Raw genomic sequence first — 25,172 nt, 5'->3', positions numbered from 1 at the left:
GTATCACCTTGATGAGAATGAAAGTTAATGTCTGGAACATCATATGGCACTGAAAACCTCATTGAAAAAAGGGAGCACTCAACCTTTAAAAACAGAAACAAAAACGAGTTCAGCACTGGCAAAGACGTGGGCCTTTTCCACCACTGAGGTAAGGTCCACCCAAGAAACAGCAGCAGCACTCCTCTCAGAGTGGACAGGCTGTGAACAGAAGCATGAGGCCAGAAAGCAAGGGTTCTGCTGAAAGCATATGGAGGCTGCCAACTACGGCGGTGTTTTGTGATGTTGACATGTGTCACACTACTGTGAAAAGAATGGAACTGCATTTCTTTCCCTCAGTTCTTTCTGGACAACAGTTCTGTAACTTATTCTTACCAAGTGATGGCTGAGCGTACCCAAAGAAAATCTACCAAACTCTCCAGTAGTATTTTCAGAGCATGAGCACATAGCGAAAATAAAATTTCTTTGCAAATTTTCAGCACCAGACATGTAAGTTTGTACTTGAGGCAAGTATATATGTGTATATATATGTGTGTGTCTCTATCTTACATATATGCACGTTTGCATGCTCTGGTTCCTCCTTGTAATAATCATTTAAACGCAGTCCTCCTCTTAAATGACAGCAGCATTCACTGCTTCAAATCCAAATTCACAATCAACTATGCTAGTGTTTGCAAATTCAAACTAAAGGAAGGCCTATAGACAACTAAAATCCCATACTTTAATCTGACTTGAATTTGACAACAACAATAAAGTGCTTACCACAATCATGGCATCATCCCTTAGAGTTTTCGCTCTAGTTTTGGCACAAGTGCTAAGAACAAGAACTGCGTAAACCCACAGATATGAAGTACTTGTATTATAAACAATATTCTGTTGGAAAAACAGTCACTGGCTTTCCTGGTTTGTTTTGCAATTTTTTCATCCTACATCACTTCTGAGATAACCAAATAGAACAAAATGCTGAAATGTTTTGTAGGGGAAAAAGCATAATGTCTAGATATCACGAGGGATGGTATTGTAGATGCTGTAATATTTACAACACATTTCTTTTGCATTGCTGAAGTCAGATGACTTACACACACCAAGCTGCACTCTCTTTCTATAGATTTAAGAGCTGAGATCTATATCTTTCTCCAATTTTCCTCATCCACTTTCGTATTTTTCTATCTCAAATTCCAACAGTTACAAACATTTATTTCAATATGAGAATACAGTGCTAGTCTGATGCCTCAGAACCCTTTAAATAGTCTTTAGTGAAGTGCATTTGTGAGGTATGCCAAGTCTTCTGTGCCCTGATAAACAAGAAATGCCCACCTGGCCCTTACTATTTCAAACCCTATTAGTCTACTCATTTAGTAATATGTTACCTAGAAAATGAAAAAAGAGAAGGTATGGAATCATGCAATCTTTCCACAATATCCACCATCAAGCAAGTACTTAAAATGAAGTAATAAGTCTATTCCCTATGTAAGCGAACAGGCTATGTATGAGGTTTTGAATAGCAAATCATTTACAGAACTCCACAGATACTATAGTATAGAATGCTATGGCTTAACACCATTAGCCTGTCCATAGATACTACTGAAAAGAGAAATTAGAGTAGCCCAGAAGCAGCTTCTGCATATCACTCGATTCTTCAGTACCCTCCTATATAGCTTATATGCTGTAAGACAGATCAGATATAACAGAGAGTGGTGCAAGAATGAATTTGACTGGAATTAGCTGGCAACCTGATGAGAGGCACAGCAGGCTGCCCTGAAAGCAGGAAAAGATGATTTAGGAAAAAAAAAGCAAAAAAAAAAGCAAAAAGAGAAAAAAAAAAAAAAAAAAAAAAAAGCAAGTTTCCCTGTTAGGTTTTTGCTGTGCACCTCACCTGCTCTGGAAGTAGTTTGCTAGCTCTGACGCTTCATGGTTCAAGCTCCTCAGGTGAACGATTAAATTTCCAGAGTTGGTGAACATGGCGCCACATGTTTTGCACTCGTAAATCCGAGGCTTGCGGATAATATGCCGGGAAACCCGCATGTGGTGTTTATATTCCCCGAAGGAAGTGAAAGTGGCACTACATATCTGGCACCGGAAACAGCGTTTACCTTCGTGCTTCAGGCGATGCATCTTTAGCGAGTAAGCTCGGGTGAACTTTTTCCCACAGCGGTCACACTGAAATGGTTTAATGCCTGCAGAAGAGAGAGCAAAAAAATGTTCACCTTTTGTAATGAGAGGTCACTGCCAAAATCCTTCCTGATTTCTAACAGCAAAAGGACAGCAGCTGTGGCCAGTCACAGCGAAGCTCTGTTTTAGTAAGAAATTCTCTGGTTAACTGTAAAAAGGCAGAAACAATTAGAACAGAGCTACACTTCCTCAGAACCAACTGCCAATAAATTTCATAACAATGTAACCTTTCCATAATGCTTACACGTCTTCTTCCCCACAGTTTAAAATGAACGTAAGCCTCCATGGACTATACAATGGTTAAGATCCTGAGCCACAGCCAAAAAGTATCCGACGCAGCAGTCATCTCAAACCATCTTTGAACTCCTTTGATCTCGGGAGATTCTTGTGCCAGACTGGTTCCCAACAATGCAATTATCAGACTAACCTTAATTGCAATGTCTTTTTCTGGCTGCCTTTGGCCTCAGAGAAGTGTTCTGGCAGGGGGACTGTGTGCACAAGGATGCCCCTGTAATGCAGCAGGAATGGTGATAAAAGGGTGAAGTAGCAGCCTTTATATTGCGTGGGAACCTTTCTACACAAGAATCTTCAGCAACTTTGCATGACAGACAGCTCTCTAAGACAGTTTAGGTTCATTCCTCTCATTTTTTTCTCGTATTAATTTAGAAATTCTATTATTAGTTAATTTTTCATTTATTACAGGCACTAATAAAACCCTAAAACATATGAGCTCTGCAACATGTTGCAGTGGCTGGGAGTATGTAATCACACCCAAACAGAACTATTGCAACATAGGAGACTGAATCACCAGAAAGTTAAGATTCAATAAAAAGTCTGAACTGCAGAAAGTGCGGAAATCCAAACATGAGGCCAAGAATCTGGAATATGGAGCTCTATTCATAATAGGCCTGTCAAGGAATAAAAAAGTTTTTTTTCAAAAGGCTGAATGTGCATCAGTCCAGGCTGTTAATTCCACCAGTCTTTCACTCTGCTTTCCTTATGTTCAAAGCAGGAGCTGAACTTTTAATTGGGGCTTTTATACAGAGAAAGCTGTAGTTAAGGTTACACTGAAACTCCTCGTTAAGCATCTGAAAACAAGTTAATATACTAGAATATTGTCTTGTGGAGCTAAAACTTCTCATGCGTTCCTACTGTCCAAGGACACCTATTTCCTCTGATAGTTTGAGGAAAATCTCTTCAACCATTTTGCTTATGTGAAAACACTTCCAACATTTACAAGTTTTGAGTTTCTTTTGCATGCTAATTACTCTGAAACAGCTATTCAGATCTCGCCCAACTTTGCCCAGGGGTTGCCAGTTGACAGGTCAGCCAGAGATGCTTTGCTGAAGCTTGTCTGTCTGCTGCCAATTAAGACTTTAGCAACCAGCTTGGGATAAGTTCGCACCCGATATGCCCACAAAGTTTGCTTTTTTAAGTATTAAACGCATACTATTACTGCTGCCCTAGACACAGTATGGTCATTTTGCTTGAAGGGATTTGACAAATAATTCCTGACAGTGAAAAAAGGACACCTTGACAATTGTGGTTGCTCTGCCCAAAAATGGTACAGCATCTGTGTGCAGGTAAGAGTCAAGCTCAAACCAGGAGATGCTAAACTATGAGGCTTAGTGCTCAAGTGCAATAACCCTTTAATATTCCCTCGATTCACTAAAATGTCAATGCTATTGCCAGATAATGCTGGTGAGTCTTGAAAAACACCGACAGCAAAGACATTAGGAGTTCATACTTAGGTTAGAAATCAAAACAAATGCAACAATTTGGGGATCAAGACTCGGAGGAGACATTCACACAAACCTTTTGCTACCCATACTATCAGTAGCAGCTAAATTGATTGTCAAACCAAGTCAGTTGTCCTGCAATGCCTCCAAAAATTCTGAGATCCAAAGGCATACAACATTCTTCAATGCAAGGACTTAACACAGATAATATTTTCTTATGGCTGCAAGTCTCCTCTAAAACACAGCAGACAATTACAACATGTAAGAGGAAGAATTTCAATCTACATCACTTCTTTAGTGTAATAAAAAAGTCAAGTATACTTTATTTCAAATCTTTATCATGAAAATGACTTATTCTGATAAGTTTCAGGCAATCAGATTTTTTTTTTGGTCCACACAAATGCTAATCATCCATGAGTAGAGATATCAGTCAGATTTGATGTATCAAAACAAGCATTCAATGAGACATACCTCTACCCAATCTTTCTGAAATAAATCCTCAAGCACTTGTCAGGTGATTAAAGAAGAATTGCATTATTATATTTGCTGCACAGTGAACAAACCTCTGTGAGTCTATAAATGAGTAATTCTTGGAAACAGTAATGTTTCTTACCTGAGTGGATAAGCATGTGTTGTTTTAAGTTCTGAATGCGAGTGAACCGGACCCCGCAGGTTGGACACTGAAAAGGTCTGTCTGGACCATTTGGGCTGGGTCTCTCTGTGCTGCTGGTAGAAGGAGCAATGTAGAGTTGGTAGGGATACTGAACGTTCTCCAAACTACAAAGAAAAAATTCACTGATTTACAAGCAAGCTAGAGGAAAAAACTAAGAAGCCTTGTCCATGGAAATCTGAACCTTGAACACATTTGTACGAGAAGAAGAAAAAGACTGGCGTTTCACATGTCTGCTGAAATCTGTATTTACACTGGAAATCTCTGCCTCTATAGCAATGCGTCTGATCTGCATCTGAAGTCTTATAGTCACTGGCTTTGCACATCTGAACAAAACCAGAGAATAACCTCTGACTTCTGTTTCTTTGAGCAACAGGTCTAAGCACCAGCTGCAAACTGAACTTTATTTTCCAGGCATGGGCATTTTCTCAAGCGTATCGATGATTTACAATCAGCAAACAGTCCCCGAGGAAGAATTTAAAGAACCGAGCAAATTGGAAAGCAAAGGAGTATTTTGCAGCTTCGGTGTTATTTACAAACGAAATTAAAGCCGATTCATTTCCATTTCAATCCAAGTTCAATGAACAACCATTAGTATCTACAATTACATATTTCTAAGTTTAAAATATTAATCTAATTAATCAATACTTGCTCCTTGTCTGATTCAATCAGCTCTATGAGACTAGCTCAAGCACTGTATTTAAAAAACAGCACACAGACTATAATAAAGGAACAATTTAACTTTCAAAGTAATTTATTTAAAACTGACTAATTGCTCCTATATAGCCTCTAGCTGCAAACTGTTTAAGGGAACTACAGTGTTATAATCCCAGTCCTCTGGCAAGGAACTTGCTTTGCTAAAGGGCACAGTGAAATGAAAACAGATCTGCTGGTACAAACGTAGTAACAATAGGAGTTTGTACTTACCTGGGGTTTCCCTTTCCTGAGCATTAAGATCTATGTTTTTTTGTTGAAATAGACATTTCAGCTTGCTCACAGCCTGATGGAAGATCAGATGTCACTGGCAGCAGGGAACTGCTCTGACCCTGAATACTCCATGGCCAGAACAATGCAATTTTAGTTTTACTAAACTGTAATGTCTGAAATGTATTGAGAAAAAAGTACAATGATGTCTCCTGTTGCACACAGGAGCAGAAAGTCTCCCTAACTGAACAAACCCTTTTGCTGTTCTGCTTCCATCTCAAGCCCAGACTGTTGGTTTCAAGGTTAGGCTGAATTAGTGGGCTTCTAACGTTCACAGGAATGAAAAGTGTACTTTGCACAAATACATCTTCCTACACATCATACAAAAATCCACAGAGCAGATCAGCACAGGAGGACAAGGACCATCTCTTTAAATTCAATACCGTTAACTGTCTTTATCCGTTCTGGAAATGGATGTCAATACAACTGTGAGAACTGTGTATCTGAATTCTGAGTACAATGATGGGTATTGGTGGCAAAAGTTCCAGTTGCAAGATTTATGTGAAGAGAGAGAGCACCAGGTATCTCTCGATATACACAAGATAAAAGTCTTTCCTGCAGGAGTTTAGTATCAATCGGTCTGTAAAACCCACAGGGATTTCTGGATGGGTCACCAAATGCACTTGCAGTAAATGAGGTTATTTTTAAATACAGGTTCTGATTCGTCTAATCACATTTCTGACAAACTCTGGCACTCCGCACTCCTGTTCCTCTTTGTGAGTAGATCACTAGATAAAGAACAGATTTTACTCTACACAGACGTGGAAACACCAGTTTTGTCTCTGGAGTTGGCATGACTATACGCTTTCCACTTTACCAATGAAAACTCCATCAACGCAGACTAACAGATAGGTCTGCTATCAACACCCCCCCCCCCCCCCCCCCAAAAAAAAAACCCCACCAAACCCAAAACCCAACAACAACATTGAAAAAAAAGCATACGGCATGTAAGTCCAGCTGCCATAATAGCCTAATAATCAAGCAGCCAAACTTATTTGGGCCCAGGATGGACAACTTGCCCCTCATCTGGTATTTGACAAATGTCATGCAGTCTGGCTAAGGGGCAAATCCCTTCAGAAAAGGTTTCCTTGCGCTCAGCTGACTGGAGAATTCACAATTAAAATTTTCACAGCTATGTGCCATCAGAAGTGACAGCTGCAATGCAGGGGTGACAAAGGGATGACTGGCTGGGCAGCAAGAACTCCTGCTCTTAGATGTACATATAAATATACACATGTGGTGTGCTCAAACAAGAATTACATGTTGGTTTTTTGTGACAACGTTTAACGTGCTTTATGGAGAACTTAATCTTCTGGTAACATGTTTCTCTTAGGTCCTTCCTCCCTCACTCCTGCATTAGGGGATTGTGAAGAGGCAAAAGTGCATTGTGCTCCTAGAGCTTTCTAGGGAGACGCTCGAACTAGGGCAGAAATTAGGAGCCACAGCTCTCCTTTTGTTTCCAGCTTTCTCAGGCTAGCTCATCCTCAAAGCCTGTACTGGTGCCAGCTTCTCTGCAACTGAAACAGAAAGGAGAAGTGCTATGGGGACAATCTCCCTAGAAGAAATTTAAAATAAAGTTTGGTTTTGTCCTACATAAAAGCTTCATGATGAGAAAGGCTGGTTCAAGCAGATAAAAGGGGAATCATGAGGCTCTCCAGCTACCAGTGACCGGCATGTCTTTTTCCATCCTTACACTGCAAGCAGGCTGAAATGCCTATTGGTGACATAACTGTGGACCTTAGCACAATGAAGAAATTACATTTGAAACACAATCATATTTTCTCTCCACTGCTGCTTTTTCCCCATATATACTCAAATTTTCATGACTTGCAGTTTGTGATAAATGTGGCATTTAACAGTTGAGATTTGTCTAACATCTCAGAGAATTTCTGTAACAGCTAGATAAAGAGATAGGTTTAAAATGTTTTCACTGTAATGCTGAAACATTCTACTCGCAATTTTTTTCTTCTTTTCACCAAGAGATTATATACATATTTAACTATGTAGAACTAACCTCTGACAAATGTGAACGCCAAAATGCTCAGTGAGCCTAGAAATATTCTCTACTTGTCAATAACAATTATTTTAGAAAAGTGGGGGCTCTCGTTATATTGGATCAGAGAGATCTTTTATAATTGAGCTTTTGCAACTCCTTTTTAAATGCAGCCACGAACTGACAGAGACTCACTGTTAAACCAGCCAAGGCTGAATTACAGAGCCGTGTTAGAAAAGTGTATTACAATTCAAATGCAGAATATCAGAGAAAGAATATATCAGACTTCACTGTGAAACAGTAGTTTTAATACTTAACAGTTTCCTGTGTGTCTATTAAGCTGACAAAAACTACATGTGACCTGCTGTTCGTGAAACACTGATTATGGAGGAGGACTAATCAATGATGTTAATTATTTAACACAGAAACTCAAGAGATAAGACATCTTAAATTTTGAAATATTTATGATTGTTTCCACAGTGGTAAGGATGTAATATTGAAAGACCTCTAGATGGACCAGTCTTTTGCTTTGTTTTATGAATAGGAATATTTTTACATGTTATGTTTTATGAATAGACATAATGGTTTTAAACTGAAAGAGTGTCGATTTAGATTAGACGTAAGGAATAAATTCTTTACTGTGAGAGTGGTGAGGCACTGGGACAGGTTGCCCAGAGAGGTTGTGGCTGCCCCATCCCTGGAAGTGTTCAAGGCCAGGCTGGATGGGGCTTTGAGCAACCTGGTCTAGTGGGAGGTGTCCCTGCCCATGGCAGGGGGGTTGGACTACATGATCTATAAGGTCCCTTCCAACCCAAACCATTCTACGATTCTATGATTCTATATAATATATACTTACCCAAGAATACACTTGTCAATATAAATTTGTATTGTCCACTCACAACTGATTTGGACATTTTGAGAATCTCTACAAATAAAGCAATGTACAACCTGGACTTAAACTAACGGTGCATTAAAAAAAAACAAACCACAACAAACAACAAAAAAAACCCAGAAAGTGAAGGAAATTTTCTCCATCCATATGATTTATTGATCATGGTTTCATTTGATTCAGCTAGAGATACATGTTTTATTTTACTCAGAATTCTTATGCACCCAAAACTGTGTGCCCAAATTGCTGCACAGTGAATGACAGGCCGTATTTATTTGCTGATGTGCCCATCCTGTGCTTGAAATGGGAATTTAAAGGTCCAGTGTTTGAAGGGCTGTCACAGCATATCAGAATGCACTGTCCCATCTTGACAGGCATATACACATAGGCATGTGAAAGAAAACTTCTTAGGACTTGACAGCACCATTTTACATATTTAACTGATTCATGGAATAAGTACAGTCTTGGCACTTTCATTTGAATTTATAAAATAAATCACTTGATAGAAGATTTTAGTTCTGGAGTCTAAAATTCTCACAAATTCCCGCAACTTTTGGTTCCTTTATTGTTATATAAACAATGTGCAAATTCTGGTTCATTTTGCTGATGCTTCTGTTACTCTGAAACTAATAATTTTCAAACTTGGGCATAAACTAAGGCAAATATTCTTCCCTTCTCTGCATGGAAGAGATCTTTTAGTGGGAATTTTCAGTGTGTTCAGAAGATTTTATATATTTTGAATCTTCTACGCAGTTTGTGCTGAAGCTTTGCAATTTAATAGGAAATTTCTGAAATAATCCACTGCTGAAAATATATATGCCACTTGACTTTAGAATTATAGCTTTACAAACCTGGATTAGTTCTAATGCAACATGTACTCCTACTATCAGTTCAAACCCTAAGTGCTGGGTATTATTTTTATACTGAGGTTTGTTAGCAGTTAGCTAAAATCTTCTATGTCATACAAAAAAATCTTATCTAGGCAGTTGTTTTCCCTTCACGTTTAATCCTACAATGGGACAGGTTTTAGATGGAAATGGCAGGAAAGATTTTGAGCTATGAAGATGCAGCTCTTGATAGCTATCTCTATAGGGAGTTTCACTTGACAGTTTCTGGAACAACTCCCAAAGGTTCACACTTCTTCCTCAGACCCACTTGTCTGACAAAACACTATGCAAAAGCTTCCTTGTCAATACTTAAAAAATTTTGCTCAGAAAGGGAATAGCTAGCTATACGCCATACTTGACACATACCACAAAAGCAAAGAAATAAGAGTCAAACTAGTTGTGTGTACCCTTGTATGCCACTTGCAGGTACATCACTTTGCTCTGACAGAACTACGATACATCCTCGATGAAACAGACCCATTTTAGTTTGGCCTTCTCTCCTAGCCTTCCCTTATAAGGGATTCCTTTAATAAATCACTCATCTCAGCACAGCAAAAGACTGCTAAATATTTACAGTAAGCAACACACAGCATCTTGGTAAGAAGCTACCTGCAGATAGTTTGGGAATAAAGATTTAAGGCTGCTCTGCCTGTTCTGTGGTTTATGGCAATAGCAATGTCTGGTGAAGCCAAGGCTAGGCACTTGTTTTCATTCTGTTGCTTTTGTGGCTTTATGTCAGCTTTAGCATGCATGCAACTACCACACCTGTTTCACAGTAAAGTTTTTTTTTTTTTTTTTTTAATTAATAAAGAGCAGCGATGAAGAAACAGCAAAAACATCAATATCTTTCTTCACCAGTGTTCCCTGGAAATAGACAGGAAATGAAAAGCAACAAGTAAGCAAATTCTGACTTTCATCACCTACATTCTTCTAAAGCATCTGAACCTTCAGGCACCGATTGTACTTTGATCAACACAGAGAAGTAGATGTATGAACAACTAAACATTCTGGGATTAAGGCTGGGTAGGTTAATTACAGCACAGCACTTGCTGCAGAACATTTTGCACACTACATTGGTACATACCGATCATCATCATCTGCGTGAGCGTTAGTGCCAGAGGTACTTTGGAGTGTGGGTAATCCCTCCGTAACCCCCTCATCTATTGAGCCTAGGCAAAGAAAAAAGGGCAATTTAATGCAAATAAGTGTTCAAAAAGGCTGGTGGGGTGGGGGGGCAGGTAAATACACATAAAGCTTGCTTTCCCAAATCTCTGAGAGACACTGCTTCCTAAGTGATAAGATACTAGAATTGTCTTGGGAAGATCATTTAGAAAACCCAGAAGCAATGTGTTCCAGATCAACTTCTCCTGTGCACAAATTATCTAGTAAATAGACAACTCAATAAAGGGCAAATATGTGGCACACCTAGAAAATGGAAAGAATCTATGTTAAATACAGCCAGAGTTTTCAAAACACATCCAGTACTAACGCTGTAAAGCAGAAATGTTACGTTCACTAAAGGGACTATTTCATCAATTTTCAAGACTTCTTGAGCAATAGAGTTCAATCCTGCTACACTACATTGCTTTTGTGTTCCAAATCTTCCATATATATATTTGTTGATAATGCCTTCATTTATTGATACGATTCTGAAAGAGGAAGAGCCCTCTGAGAAATTAGAAATGCAACACAAAAGAGACCAAACAACTATTTGTAACAGAAATGTATACAAAAAAACATTCCAGAGCTTTGTACAGTGCATGAACGTTCAAGCAAATGTAGCTCAAGTGGGTTTTGGAAACAGAATCTAAAGTAAATGCAGCACTAAAACAAAACTACGACTTAATTCACCTGATGTGACTGTTGCTCAGACGGGCCTCCCTCATCATTGCTTGGAGTTTGGCATTCAATCCTTGTTTAGGCATATTAAGCAAGGTTATTTTGGCCTGATGTCACCTTAACAGGGAGGGAAGTTGGCAGTACAGTACTAAAACAATTCTAAGAACTGGTACTCGCCCCCCACCAACGATACCCCTTGATAATAAAATTCCTCGTTTGGTTATGTGTGAGCATTTAGATAAACCATGTTTTGCTCCCTCTAAGCTGAGTGCAGAGAGCAGACTGGATCACCTCACATTCCTCCTTTTCCTCTGATGGTGTCTGTCTATGGGTGCAATGCGAGATGATAAAAATGAATGACTGAACTCAGCCAAATTTCCAAAGGATCAGAATTGCTGTCATTCCTCTCCAAAACAGGGGCTCCCAAATCATGACGTATGTATGATTAGTAGCATGAAAGTCACTTGTCAGCGGTAATTCCGTCTTGCCTCCTTTTCCCTCTGTTGAGACTGAATACTAAGCACCGCTTGAACTTTTCTGAACAGCCTTTGGGTCTCTACCACTGAATCCATGTAAGATGAGAACAGATGGGCGAGGGAGATTTCTCTCTCTACACCTACATCTTGAGAACGAGCGAAGCTTAGGACAGTGCTAGGAGCTGCTCTTGCTGCTATAGTAAAAATAATTCTGCCTTCTAAGAGAGTGGTACATGAGCAATCTGAATCTGGGAACCCTTCTCTAAAGCTCACTAGGAAAATCAAGTATTATTAGGTCTACAATGACAAGTGTCAGACAAAATGGAAAACCAAAGAGAGGGAACAAAGGCATGGAAAGTGAAACAGAAAACATGCATATTTTGGCAAAAGAATGAGGGTACTGTCTCCAAAAAAGTTTCTCCCTATAAAGGACAGTGTGTTCTACAAAACCTTACTGAAGTGAAAGATTATTGCCTTAACGTGACCTCATGTTATGGGGTCAGTGATGGGAGAAAACTTGCATCTCCAGCAGTTTCAAAATAACACTAGCAGAATCAAAATTTTTAATTTTGTTACGAGCTGACAAACTGTGTTTGGGCAATTCAGCAACTATGCAATCTATAAAGGTACAAAAGTTAATCTCGCTTTGATTTATCCTTCTTTCTCATGAAATACTTAACTGAAAGTCTACTGAAAAATAAGCCCAATTGCTCTTAGGTTTAATTTTATGCCTTCACCTCTCAAATGGAAAGAGTGTTAATGAGTTATGAACATATCTTCTCAGACATAGCTATTGTTGTAACCATAATGACTTATTTATCAAGGCCCTGCTTCACGTCTCCCTCCATATTATAAAGTGCTTCCAAATATAATAAATTGCAAATGAACAATTCTTGAAATTGCCCAAAGAGTAAGAGCTTTTTGCAATATCAGAAAGGAGGCAGGAATGCTTTTATAAATGCACTATAAAACACTGAGATAAATATATGCAATTATACGAGGAAAATATGTTCAGGGAAGAGAAAGCTGTACTTTAACATCTCTTGCTGCCTCCATTTACTGTTCTTATATTACTGCATAAGGAAATATATCTTTGGGAGGTAAAATGTGCTTTCTAGCTACAAGGCGTGCCTTATATTAGGTACATGTGAACTGTGCTAAAAAGCAAGAGCACTGTTTCTCTTTATAGCAAAATGTGAATAAAAACTCTTCTGAGGATAGTTAACAATGTTATGCCAAGACCACTAAATATTAATTCAAACATATTCAAAGACAAAGAACAGACTTGTACTTTGAAGACTTTGGCCTAGCACATTTTTCTTCTCTCTGTAGCTGTTCTAAGGAAGAACATGCTGTACTAACATCCTCAGTAACAGACATTTAAGTTTAAATATTATAATCACTAAAGCCTAAGATCCTCTGCCCCATGCTGTACAAATGGTCAGGTACATGACCTCAGTGGTACAAAACCTAGAATAGGAAATAGAAAATGGAAAATGTTCCCAAAACGTCATGTGCCTTCAAAACAGATACCTTTTGAAGACAGATGTGCAAAGTTGCTTGTCAACAGAAATCATTTCAGGAAACTGGCGAAAGCAAGAACAGAATTCAGTAAGGTGCCTGGCTATTGAAGTATGTTTTAAAGTATTTTTTGTTTAACACTAAGACTCTCTTAGAAAAGGAGATTTTACAGCATTCAGCGGCAACTCTCACTCTACAGTTTAGTCCTAGTCTCACATTCTCATGTCCCAATTCACTGAAGCCACTTTTGAGTATGCAATTTTTCTGATATTTCTAACTCCAAGGGATGTCCTCCAGAAACTTCTGTCAATCGTATGCTACCCATCTGTAACCTAGAGTTTACACCCAGTTTGTTCTCTTAAGCTGCTTGGTTATGATATTTATAGTTGGTAAAACTCCCTCCTTTCACTTTATATGCTATTTTTAACTTTCCCTAATCACTATTTCTACTTGTTCTATTTTGTCTGTGATGGTACAATTATGTTGATGAAATAATCTGCATCTCTTACCACATGGCCCTGGCGAGGCCTTTCTGAAGTTCCTACTATAATGAGTTAAAAACTGAGTCAAACTAAACCTGTTCTTGAACAAGGACCACTTTTCCTGGAGACTACCCAGCAAACAAATTGTTTCTTTTAGTTTATGCACTATTTTGGCAAGCTACATTTAAAGATTTATATTTAAACTGATATTAAGTCTGCTTCTCAGAAAAAGTAAACAGCCTTGTCTCCAGTAAATAAAACATTTTTCTTCTGGAAAAAGCATTACCTATCTAAAATATCAACACATGAGCTATACAAACTGGCGAACAAAACCAACAACATAAAGTCTTGAAGGATGGGATAAATGGCAAATATATTCATTTCTTTTTAGTGAGTACTACCTGAGTAGTTTAACAGCACGAATTACATATTGCAATCCTGGAATGGCCAGACTGATCTAACACTCACTTTCTTCAGAGAAGGCACAGTGTTACGCACACCAAACAAAACAAATAATGCAGGCTACTAGACTACATTTATTTACTTTGTTGTAGTTTATTTATTTGATTAACCGAGGCAGCCTTTCATGTATACATTATTTGAATGAAGCAGACCAGTACATTTGCCATTCTTACGGTCTTCAAACAAAACAGGCTTTATTAAAAATCTTTCAGTAAACAAACTCTACCGAGCACAGGTCAAGCCACTTAACTGAAAGCAAAGTAGCTGACTTAGGCAAAATTTTGGTAATTAAACTAGAAATATTGCAATCTATCTGCTGACTTACTAAAAGCCATTCAATACATTCTGCACAAAGAGGAAAAAAAGGATTGTTACAGTAACCTTTAAGTATTAGCTATCAATAAACAACAGCCTGCTAGAAGAACCCAAAACTGGCTTCAAATTGTCTTTCATGGAAAAGGTTTCTCTCAGCAATTGGCAGTATTTGAAGAAGCAACTTGAGAACCAAATCCCACAGAAGTGGAAAGATTCTCAATATTATGACTGTGTGGTTTTGTTTTCGTCTGGGGCATTAAGATGACAGTGTTCCGCCACTTATTTTGCAAATCTTCTTACAAAGGCTCTCTGTCATGATAATACAAGATTTCATGTCTGATGCAAAGTACCATTCTATCCCTCTATGGCTATGGCCACAAGCCTTTCAGATTTGGTGTTACAGCTCAGCTGAGATCATGCTTTTTGACACTAATGAAAACAGAATTATTTTCCCCGATCAAGCAGCCAGAGGTAAAAAGGGGTTATCAATCTCTTCTGAATAAGGAGGTCTAGACAAAAGGCTTACCTTTCTTAGCTGCCTTCTGCAAAGTTATTTAAAGACCTCCAAGTCCCGTCCCCGCATTGGGGTTTATATGTAACATTTCATAAAACAGGAGAAAACCCTGGCAGTTTCACAAAAGTGAAAGCATGAAAAAACACAAAGCAGATTTCTTCCAATAAAATCACACGTGCACACATGCCTATTTGTACATACATCTCACCCCAGAAAAGCTCATACCTATAGAGGAAGACTGTGGGCTGATCAGGAGATCTTCCTGCACTTGCTCGCTTCCTGGGACTGTCTGTTGATCGCTCAGAGAGCTCTGGGATGCACTAACAGGCTGCGATACTTCCTCGTGAACCTCCTCATCGCTTAACCTTTCCACTTTGACACGCACGTCTTCTTCAATCACAAGGGGAGAACTGGCTTTTGTGCTCTCACAAGTCACGTAATCTGCAATTCTTCTGTTGGACTCGGAGGGCCCAGGCATTTCCAAAGTCCTAGAGTTCTCCGCCTGCTTCACCTTCTCCGATTGAAGTCTTCGATCAATTCCAAAAGGAAAAGTCCAGGGAAAAGCTAAGGACGAGTCCACAGGCTGATTTCTGGACTCCGGGTAAGAAGTTGAAGGATTCAGCACTTGGGGGGAACTTGTCTGGGTGTTACACTTAAGGGGGCTCTCGGGAGACATAACTATGTAGCTTTTGCGCTTTCTTCGCGACTCTCGGCAAACAGGAATGGTTCTTTCCACTACGCTGCACTCAGAAGAAACTGGAGAAAGGCTGCCGTCTCGAGAAGTAAAATTGCAGTTTGCGCTGTTCTCCTGTCCTGCATCCAGCACCTTCTCTTGCTGGCTGTTGGGCGTATTCCATAAAATGCTGGACTTCATGAATTCTGAGCACGTGCTAGCAACGCTGAACATCTGCATGTAGCTGGCTGCAGCCAACACATCAATAATGTTTTCAGTATTAATAGATAGTGTTGCTGTGTAAGCATATTCCAGAAGAGGTATAAAACCAGTCACTGTCACATGGTGTAGGTCTAACACACTCTTGCTCTCGTCTTCTGCTTGGCCGACAAGTTTGGAACGGAAGAAGTCGCTACAGGCTGCCAAAACCACCTTGTGCGCCCTGAAGATTTTGTCCTGGACGCGGATGGTGATATCACAAAAATGTCCGTCGTTGCGGAGCATGTTCAGCTTTCCCAGCATCTCCTGACTGTGAGCAGGGGAATTATGAGTGAATGTTTTAACACCCATTTTTTCACCTTTCTGCTAGCGTTCTTTCCACATACAAGAGATCACAGGTGTCCTAAAACAAAGAGGAAAACTGTCATTTTCATCTCTGAAAGCAACAGCAAAGTGGCTTCATGATTATAAGACTCTGTATGAAGAAAATTCAGCTGAATTCTCTAGGGTCGGGTTTTTCTAGGATCCAGACTGTGCAATGGACTAACTCTACAGAAATGCAATTACCTACTTGTAATTCTCAACAACACAGATAAAATTATTTGCAATCTGTCACCAATATAATCTTCCACATTTCTGCTACTGCCCACTCAAAACAAATTCCTAACACCGATTAGAGAAATACAGATGCCTGTAATACTAAAAAGAAAGCATTTTTGAAACTATCATCTGTGTAAGAAACATATTTTTATTTTCTGGGCCCAGGAAACTATTGCTTATGGTTCTTAAGCCTGACAGACTTTGTCAAATGTTTCTTTTAAGTGGAGAAGACATTAGGTTGGGTCCACTTACAAGTATGCAGGAACAAGCAAATCTCCCAGAGAAGGTATTTAATACCAGAAAAGCTTTAGAGAAACTACAGCATGAATTTTCAGAGGACAGAGTTCAAGCCAGTAAACGTAAAATAACAGTTGCCAATAGCTCTGCTTTCCTGCTGTAGTGCAGGTACTCATTGCCTAAAGCTGCTTTTAATAAATAGTTTTGGGCTAGGATGAGAAGTTATTGAAAATTCCTTCAAAAACACAATGGATTATAAAGCCCAAAGGAAACTTTAGATTTAAATCAAATACACACAAATTGATTTTATATATGTGATAAATAATACAAGGCGGGCAACTTCTTTCTTCTGAAAAATACAAAACTGCCTTCTTGGGGACCAGTTCTCTTCTACGTGTAGAAGCAAATGCATGGGTTTTGTGCGAGGCCCTAAAAGAGTAGAAGGAACGGTATGCTCTGCACTGCCTGCAAGTTTTAAGGCTCCAGCAGTATCTGAAAGCTAAATGCCTCTGCTCTGAGGACGATGAAGCTGATCCACACGATTCACTCCCTCTGCAACACACAGGGGAAAGACACTGTGCCAAGCCAGATGCAATAAGCCTAGACAGCCTCTGCCCCCACAGTGGAACTTCCGTAACCACCAAGGCTGTTTCTACTTGCAGAGAGCAGAGCATCTCCGAACAAGAAAAATCAGCTCCTGGGTTTTCTCCAATTATTTCTGAATTATTTCACTGTAAAGGAAACATAAGCCACCATGTTTCACCTTCTTAAGGCTCCCCCCAAGCTTCCATGAAAAGTCTTCTGTGTTCCATATGACTCACACAATTAACATGATATAGAAATATCATCTCAGCAAAGTTGGTGGTTAAACATCAGCAACATAATTGGATCTGATTATTTCCTGGAGTCAGCCAGCTTCTGCACATCATCCTTCTCCTTTCCTTTACACGTACGCAAAAACATACCACGCTTGCAAATTGCTCACGTAGAGCTTCACAGATACAAAGAGCACTGCAAGTTTGGAACAACTTAACAAAAATCTCACAAGTCTTAGCACATTATTTAAATGGCAGCTGTCAGAGCGTACCTTGGTCTGCAGACATTTACACTTGGCTGCTTCTTGTTCCTACGATTTCACTTCTGATACTGCAAACCCTTTCAGACAGGGGAAAAATATCTATTTGAGAGAACAGATTAACTAACACTTAAAAATACATATAAAGTCTGAGTGAAACTATAAGGGCCATTTGGATTTAAAATGAAATTTCACACTACTGCACAGGAAGAAGTTAAGCACAAGCAAAACACTCCCTTCAGTGAAAAAAAACATATCGACCTCAGGAGGCATCTGAAGATCCAGACTGTTTGTTCTCCAGCATGAATCAAATGAAAAGCATATTTAATTGATCTCAGACCAAAACACTACAGTAAAATCTTGTAACAGCATATTCTAAAATGGCCTTGGGATACCCTTCCTTCTGAATTCCCAGTCACTGCAGCAGTTCCTTGGCATATCAGAAGTCCAGAAGTACTTCTGTTCAGTAACTGGCTACAAAAAGAATAATACATTTGCAAGGACTATCAACGGTATATCTGGTATTTGGAAATAGTACCAATATATAATTATAAAACAAGGAGAAAAACCTGGGCAAGCAATACTCCCAATTCTTATACGCCCAGGAGACTAACCCATTTTCCTTCTCTGTTCATCCGAATGCGTAATGCTCATCTCCAGTCTCTAAGTGTGAGCGTTCACTCTGCTCACCTCCTTCAAACCCTGCTCTGAACCGTTGTTGCCCTGCTTCCCCCTTCCTGCCCGCCTCTCCCCTCTTCTTGCTTCCTTTCCCCTTCTCCTTTCATCTGTTGCTTCCTTGACCTTGATCTGGTTACAGAATTTAAAATAAAAAAAGCGGAAGTCAGTGATGTGCAATAAGTGGATTTAAATTTATTACAGGAGCAGTGTGCCTGCCATGAATGTGGGATATTGCTCTGTGAAGTCACTTCTGTAAAATGACCTTCCCCCTCATTGCACTGACACCACCATGCAAACAAGTGGCTCCTACACAGGCTTCAGTGTGGACAAAGGACGTATTGCGCATGCATGCTATTTTCAGAAAAATCGTAAGGGGTGGGCTGAGGAGGGGCAACAATATCAGTTCTTTACAGTTAATGAGGTAGTAAAAACGTCAAATATTTTTACAAGGTAATTTAAACAATATGAAAATATTTTCTGCATGAAAAGATGAGCATGCTAAAGCTCAGCCAGGTTATAAAACGGTTCAATTCTCTTTGTTAATCTTTCAGTGGCATAGGGCACTTTTATAGCCGCACTAAGTCACGGTGACAGAAGAGGGTATAGGGCTGCAACGTTACAACTTCACCTCAAGTCTAACATCTTTGGATCATCACCATTTCGAAATAACATCTTGTCATGTGTTATTACCGATTGATTATTAGATAGTCCACAACAGCAGCCGTTAGACCATAAGGTATAAGGCGCTACATTCAGGAGTGATTGAAGAACCATAAACTAGGACTAAATATACACGGTACCTTGGGAGTGTTTGGGGTGGGGAAATCAAGGTGCACACAATAACTAAACGGTAAGTGGGCTGGAGCTGGAAAAGTTGTTGTTCATCTTTTGAGCCACAAACCATGAGCAATTCCCAAAGCAGGGACTGGGGTTGGTATCAAAAAACCGTGGCTTGCTTTTCCTTCCCAGCTGCTAGAAGCACGGTTCCTCCTCCCCACAATCCCCATGCACATACTTATGCCCTGGCCCACAATACATTTGAGTATTTCAAAGTTCAAGAGAAACACGGTGAAATTTAAAGACGCTTTCAAAAATTTAAAAAATATGCTTAGTGGGACACTGTATTTAACTTTGCCGCAGACACTTACGGTTCGAGAGAACGGTTTTTCCAGCGTGCATTCCTGCACTGGAAATTTGTGGGGATTCACCACCAAAGCATGGATCCCTGAAGAAGGTGAGAATTCAAACGCGAGCACTTCAGGACTTCCGGAGCAAGGAGAATTTTCTCCACTATTAGCCGAAAGCAGTCTGAAGCTAAGTGCTACCATACCAAGGACTTGGTACAATTCATTTGAAAATTAGGGGGTTGGGTTTGTTTTGGTTTTGTTTTTGTTTTTTTAAATCCTAGGGCACTAAAGTAGACCTGACCTTTAAGTAGTTCAAAATAACTTAGTTCATTCTTACTGTTTCAAGGCTACCGAAAAACAAGTTTTAGCAACAGTTACCAATTCACATACACTGTTTTGGGACAATGATTAAACTATGTCAAGTTTCTGAGTTTAGAAACAGTAAAGGTGAAAGCGTAGGCCACCTTGTGTAAATGGAAAAGAAACTGTAGCAGAAATGAAAAATATTGCCTTTGTGTTCCTGCCTACTTCTATGTACCCAAAAGTCAGCTCCTTATTCAACTGCTGCCCAATGTTATGGCTCACACCACTGGTTTTGAAACATGGTACCTATAATAATCTGGCTTTTTTTCTTTGGAGAGTCAGTGAATCAAACTCAGAGCTGTTTGCCTTCACTTTCTCACTTAGCTACATCATTTTACAACACAAGTGAGCAATTTTTTAGCACCACAGAACTACCATATCACCTTTAACCTCTGTATCCTGACCCATGGCAACTTACAAAATATCAAGAAAACACTAAATTTTCTGAATACTAATCCCAAAAGACTTCAGATACACAAATGCCACGTTGGCTTTAATGCCCAAGAAGCTTAGGAAATTCCCACCTCCATGCTCACCAATCCCTCAGATACACTCATTCAACTGTGAGGCTGCGGTGGAAGTCAGATCACAAGTTACCTTTTATTTTTTCAAATTTATTTTTAAGCCAGACCACTCCTTGGGCACTGGTTACAGCACCATCCCATAAACAGCAGCAGCAGCCCAGGCACAGGCAAATATTCTGTGGGGATAAATGTGTGACCTGGACCACCTTACCTCTGCCAACTTCTCACTGTGCTACATAAGTACCAGCACCCCTTGGTCCCTCAAACTGTCTAACTGGTTAGTATAATTAAGTTTATAATTGAATTAGAACAACTGCTCTTAGTGTGTACTTAACTTCAAGTTTGCTATTTCTGTTTCAGACTTTAAACACTTGTGTATCTAAACACGCATCTGTTTCCCCCAACACCAGCTGGCCTAATAAAAGATAGTATCTCCCACTACAAATCTTGCCTTGCTCACATGACAAAACTGCTGGCTGGAGCTGCCGAACTGTTCTCATTTCAAACAAATCAACAGCACCTTCTAAACTTTGTTTTAAACTGTATTTTAAGTCAGGTTGGTAAACCTAGTTTGAACTCAGTCCACCATTGCCAAGCCTGATGGTATTTATGAAAAAGAGAAGGCAAATACAAGGCTTCTTTGCTCAAAATTACGTCAATGTGCAGTATCCACTTTGGTGTACTGGAATCTGTGGAATGCAAACCTGTAACCTTTAGCTGCAGTGGGTGACTGGACCAGGGAAATGAACCATCCAGATAAGTATGCAGTGTTTCAGAACTTCAATTTCCTCTAGGACAGCATACTTCAAACCGTAAGTGCACAAAGGAGCTACTGTTAAGTCAGCCACTTCATAAACACCATTATGTTAAAACCTGAAATAGATGCCGAGCTGCAGTCTATAAATGGAGGCTGAGGTGATACCATACCCTGCAAAAAACAGGAGAGCATTGAGGACCGGAGCTGACCTGGTCCCTGGCCTGTCAGTTCAGGAACCAGACTTCTATGCTCCAAACCACTCCCACTGAAATTGCTCCTGTGTCCCCTTCCTCCCAGCTTCACAGAAGAGGACAATTTTCAGGCATTTTCTGTTTTAAGGAGTTTGTTGGGGGTTTTTGTTCTTGGACAGGGCTCTCGAGCTGCACATTGGACAGTCCTCTGCTAAGACCTCTGTCTGCCCAGCAAAGAATCACTGACGACAAGGTAAGTAACTCCGGAGAACTCCAATTGGGAGCTTTAATGGTAGAGCAATTTCACCTAGCAAGCTGAACACTTGAAATACTACAATCCACCTATTTATTGCTAGCAGTAATATTCCCTTTGACAGTAGAAGGCATATAAAAGCATGTTGTGCTTTTCCTACATACTACATTTGATGACACAAGGCCCTTTGTTTTGTAAAAATTGAGGTTTTGGCACACCACTTTTGACAAGTTCATGTGCCAGAGCTTTTGAGGCCATTGACTTCAGCTACCATTAGTGTTGCTCGCAAAAAGCATGTGTTAGCTTTTTCCTACTCACGGACAAGCTTGTACCCGAGTTCGTCACTTTTGGTTTTTTGGGGTTTTTTTTTTTTGCAGGAGCACTTTCCAAGGATGCTATAGTGGCAGACTGCTCCACAAGCAGCCACCACTTCCTGTGAAAAATTCCTGGCAAGGAGACTTTCCAAAAGAAGATCTTCCTAAATTTTAGGTACAGACCACCAGAAGCTACTGCAGAAGGGTGGCAGAATTAGAGTTAAGTTTCATAGAGGCAGACTAAAACACTATCAGAAAGCAGCTATGGTTTCAAATGTGTAAGTGCACACAAATAATTCTAATTGATCCAGGTCTGTGTAAAAAGCCTGCATAATTTTCACATGAAAGATGAACTCTATGCACCCAAGCCTCTGTTTAACACTTGCGGAAACTGCATTGTGGCAAGAAGCTCCGCCCAATCTTATATGAATTCGTAAGGATCTAGCTAAGTTCCTTGCCGGCGGTTTACAAAGTCAAAGCACCAAAACTACAACTCTTCACAAAAAAAATTGTTGAAAAAATTTGCACAACTGAAAATCCAAAGCTGTGCCAGGGTCCACAGTAATTTTACTTGCTTGGTACCAACCCAGGTAAAACCTCTGTAGGACAGCGAACAGAGGCAAATGTAAAAGCACACATTATTCCTTTACTGTAAGTTCTCCAATAGACCAGGAATAGTATTTATCTGCAAAGGACAAGGGGAAAAAGCATCCAACAGCTCCTCTTCCAAAATAATTACTCAGAAACAAAGAAGGCCCAGAATATCCATGAAATACCTGTTTCATATTCCTAACACATCTCTTAAGTTTACCCCAAATTAAACCCTGTAATAATAGAAAGGAAAAGCTTTAACTTTTTAACATGCCCTGAGAAGAAAGAAGATGTGTGAGGGCATGGCAAAGTCCTAGATGACAGTTAAGAGCATTGACTCACATTATCATTGCTATTGAAAACATTAATCTTTAATGTGGATAGGAAAAGAACGACTCAAATCTCAGATGGTGGAAAAGTGGATTTGCATGACGCAAATCTGGTAGGCGAATTTTAATTCTCAGAGCTGGTGAAAGCATTGAGACAAGTAGTGGAGTGCCAAAAACAGCAATTTATTCTACAAAAATGGTTTTATTGTAAATTGAGATGGTAGGTCAGCTGCAACAGAATAGTTCTGAAAGGACAAAATTAGAAAACATTTACATACACATTTTAAGGGAAAGTTCAGGGCGCAATTTTTGCAGTAACAACAGACTTCTTTCCCCTCACAGCAGAATATAGACTATCTTAAACCAGTTTGCATGATTGGACCTTCAGCTGTGTGTTGAATTTAGAAGCTGGTACCTCTCCTCTTCAAGATGCCATGGCTCCCAGCCACTTATCTCCCCTGCAATTTATCATTTGAAACCCAGATACTGTTATTGGCAACTGTGCCTTAATTGCTGCTTTTATTTTTTTTTTTTTTAAAGAAGTTAATCTAATTAACTTCTTGAAGTGTATTCCCATGCGAGAGATAGCAAAAGATTCACCTATTCTGGCTTTCAGTTTTAACTGTTATTAGCATCAAGGTGTAAGTTTTGGTCAGAAACCAACGCTGCTGCTGAATGCACTGAACTCAAGCTCTCCGCGTTTTGGAACATGTGGTTTACTCAGTGGAGAGGAAACTGATAAGCACCAGGTACAAGGCTAATGAGAATGCTCCCATTTCTGTGCAAATTCCTAAAAACAGTTACAAAAATTCTCATATCTCTCCTCAGCTTCTGTCATGATGAGCCCAGGGCCTGCTCAGCAAAATCGTTTTGTCATCCTCATTCACCACCTTGAATTGGGTTCCAAAGTTTTGACTGAACAAAGCATATTCCTGGCCAGCACTCTTTCAAAACTCCAGTAGCCCGTCCCTCAACTGCTACTGCCCTCCTGGCACGCAGGGCAAGAAACACATCCACTTAGCGCGGCTGTCTTGACTCAGAGCTGATTTGAACAGAACTGAAGGAGCCTGTGAGAGAAGCCAAAGCATCTTGTTAGACACCCTGGTAACAATGTATTACCAAATCTCTACTGCGAGGCGGGATGGGGAAAGGCACTGTTCTTGTACTTCTGCACATTCCTGTTACCTGATTGCGATTTTGTTTGCCAAAAGACGGACAATACCTTAGCATGCTCTTCTATTTCCTCCTTGGTTTTGCAGAATTTTTTTTTTTTTTTTTTTTTACACCATGGATAGTAAACAAATAACAACACCACAATACCTGCTGTTAAAGCAAGACAGACCAAGAATAAATCAGAAATATTTGCTTAGTTCTAAACATCTCAGTTGTACTGGTTCTAAACTATAAAGCTTCAAGTAAAAAGTGTGCAGATTTTCAGAGTGAGAAGACCAAAGTCTTCCTCATGCTACAAGACTGCTGCCACATATAAAAGCGGGATGTTCCCTGGATACATGAAAAGAGCAACATCTACTGTAATGAAAAAGAGAGGAACAAGTCTACTACTTTTATTTTAGAATATAAAACCCAACATAAAACATATCACAGAGCTGTTGTTCTTGTACCGTGAGGTCATAACACAGAAAAAGCTGTAAACCATTAGTCAAACCATGACTATTTTTCAGGAGTTGCTGTTTCTACATATAATGTAAAGCACAACAGTGTCTCAGGGATTTTTGTTTTGTTTTCCTGATTAGTCATTTGCATGGAAATGAAGAAGTTGGATGTAAAAATTCAGCAGTCATGTTCTGACAGCGTGGCAGGAGATACTAAAGAGAGCCTGGGTGCGGGCTGATAGGAAGAAGTATTACAGCCTAAAGAGAAGCCTACGTTTAGAGCCCAGCAGAGAGCAGAGAGGATGAAACACGTGCACCCCAAACCAAGCTGGATCTGTCGATACCAGTGCCTCCACAAACCTTCAAAAACTTCCCAGTGATGGAACAGAACAAGACACGGAACTTACCTATTTGGGCTAACACATCCTCCAGCATGTCCTTTGCAGACTTTATCTGTTTGAAACCCCCAAGCATGTCCTGGAACTCAGAAAGGAGCTCTTACAACCCCTGGATCTGGCAGAATTAAGAAGTCATCTGCCTGACTGTAATAGATTACAGATGCCAAGGCCACATTCGTTCATTTCACTAGCAGCCACATACTTGCAGCAGACTCTCAGGCAGCTCTGGCTTGTCATTTCCTCGTGGAAAGCGACACTGTAAACCTTTCTTTTTCATTTCTATGGCAGGA

General features: G+C 39.8%; 1 protein-coding gene across 6 annotated transcripts in view; it reads right to left on the bottom strand.

The window, feature by feature from the left end:
* ZBTB44 (zinc finger and BTB domain containing 44) overlaps positions 1–25,172 on the bottom strand; it is a 42,383-nt gene that overhangs the window by 6,819 nt on the left and 10,392 nt on the right. For 2 of the 6 annotated variants that reach the window (XM_049801583.1, XM_049801584.1), the window contains exons 2-5: positions 15,166–16,235; positions 10,416–10,500; positions 4,522–4,685; positions 1,874–2,174 (exon numbers count right to left, since the gene is read on the bottom strand). In XM_049801583.1, coding sequence (XP_049657540.1) covers positions 1,874–2,174; positions 4,522–4,685; positions 10,416–10,500; positions 15,166–16,183 — 1,568 coding nt within the window. In that variant the 5' untranslated portion in view covers positions 16,184–16,235. Of the gene's footprint in view, positions 1–1,873; positions 2,175–4,521; positions 4,686–10,415; positions 10,501–15,165; positions 16,236–25,172 lie in introns of those variants that run through there. The other 4 variants (XM_049801585.1, XM_049801586.1, XM_049801587.1 and 1 more) reach the window with 4 other exon arrangements.

The sequence above is a fragment of the Accipiter gentilis genome, chromosome 5 (genome assembly GCF_929443795.1).
Source record: "Accipiter gentilis chromosome 5, bAccGen1.1, whole genome shotgun sequence".
In the NCBI taxonomy this organism is placed as follows: Eukaryota; Metazoa; Chordata; class Aves; order Accipitriformes; family Accipitridae; genus Astur; species Astur gentilis.
Note: the sequence above shows the minus strand (reverse complement) of the source record. Positions and strands in the feature narration are given on the sequence as shown.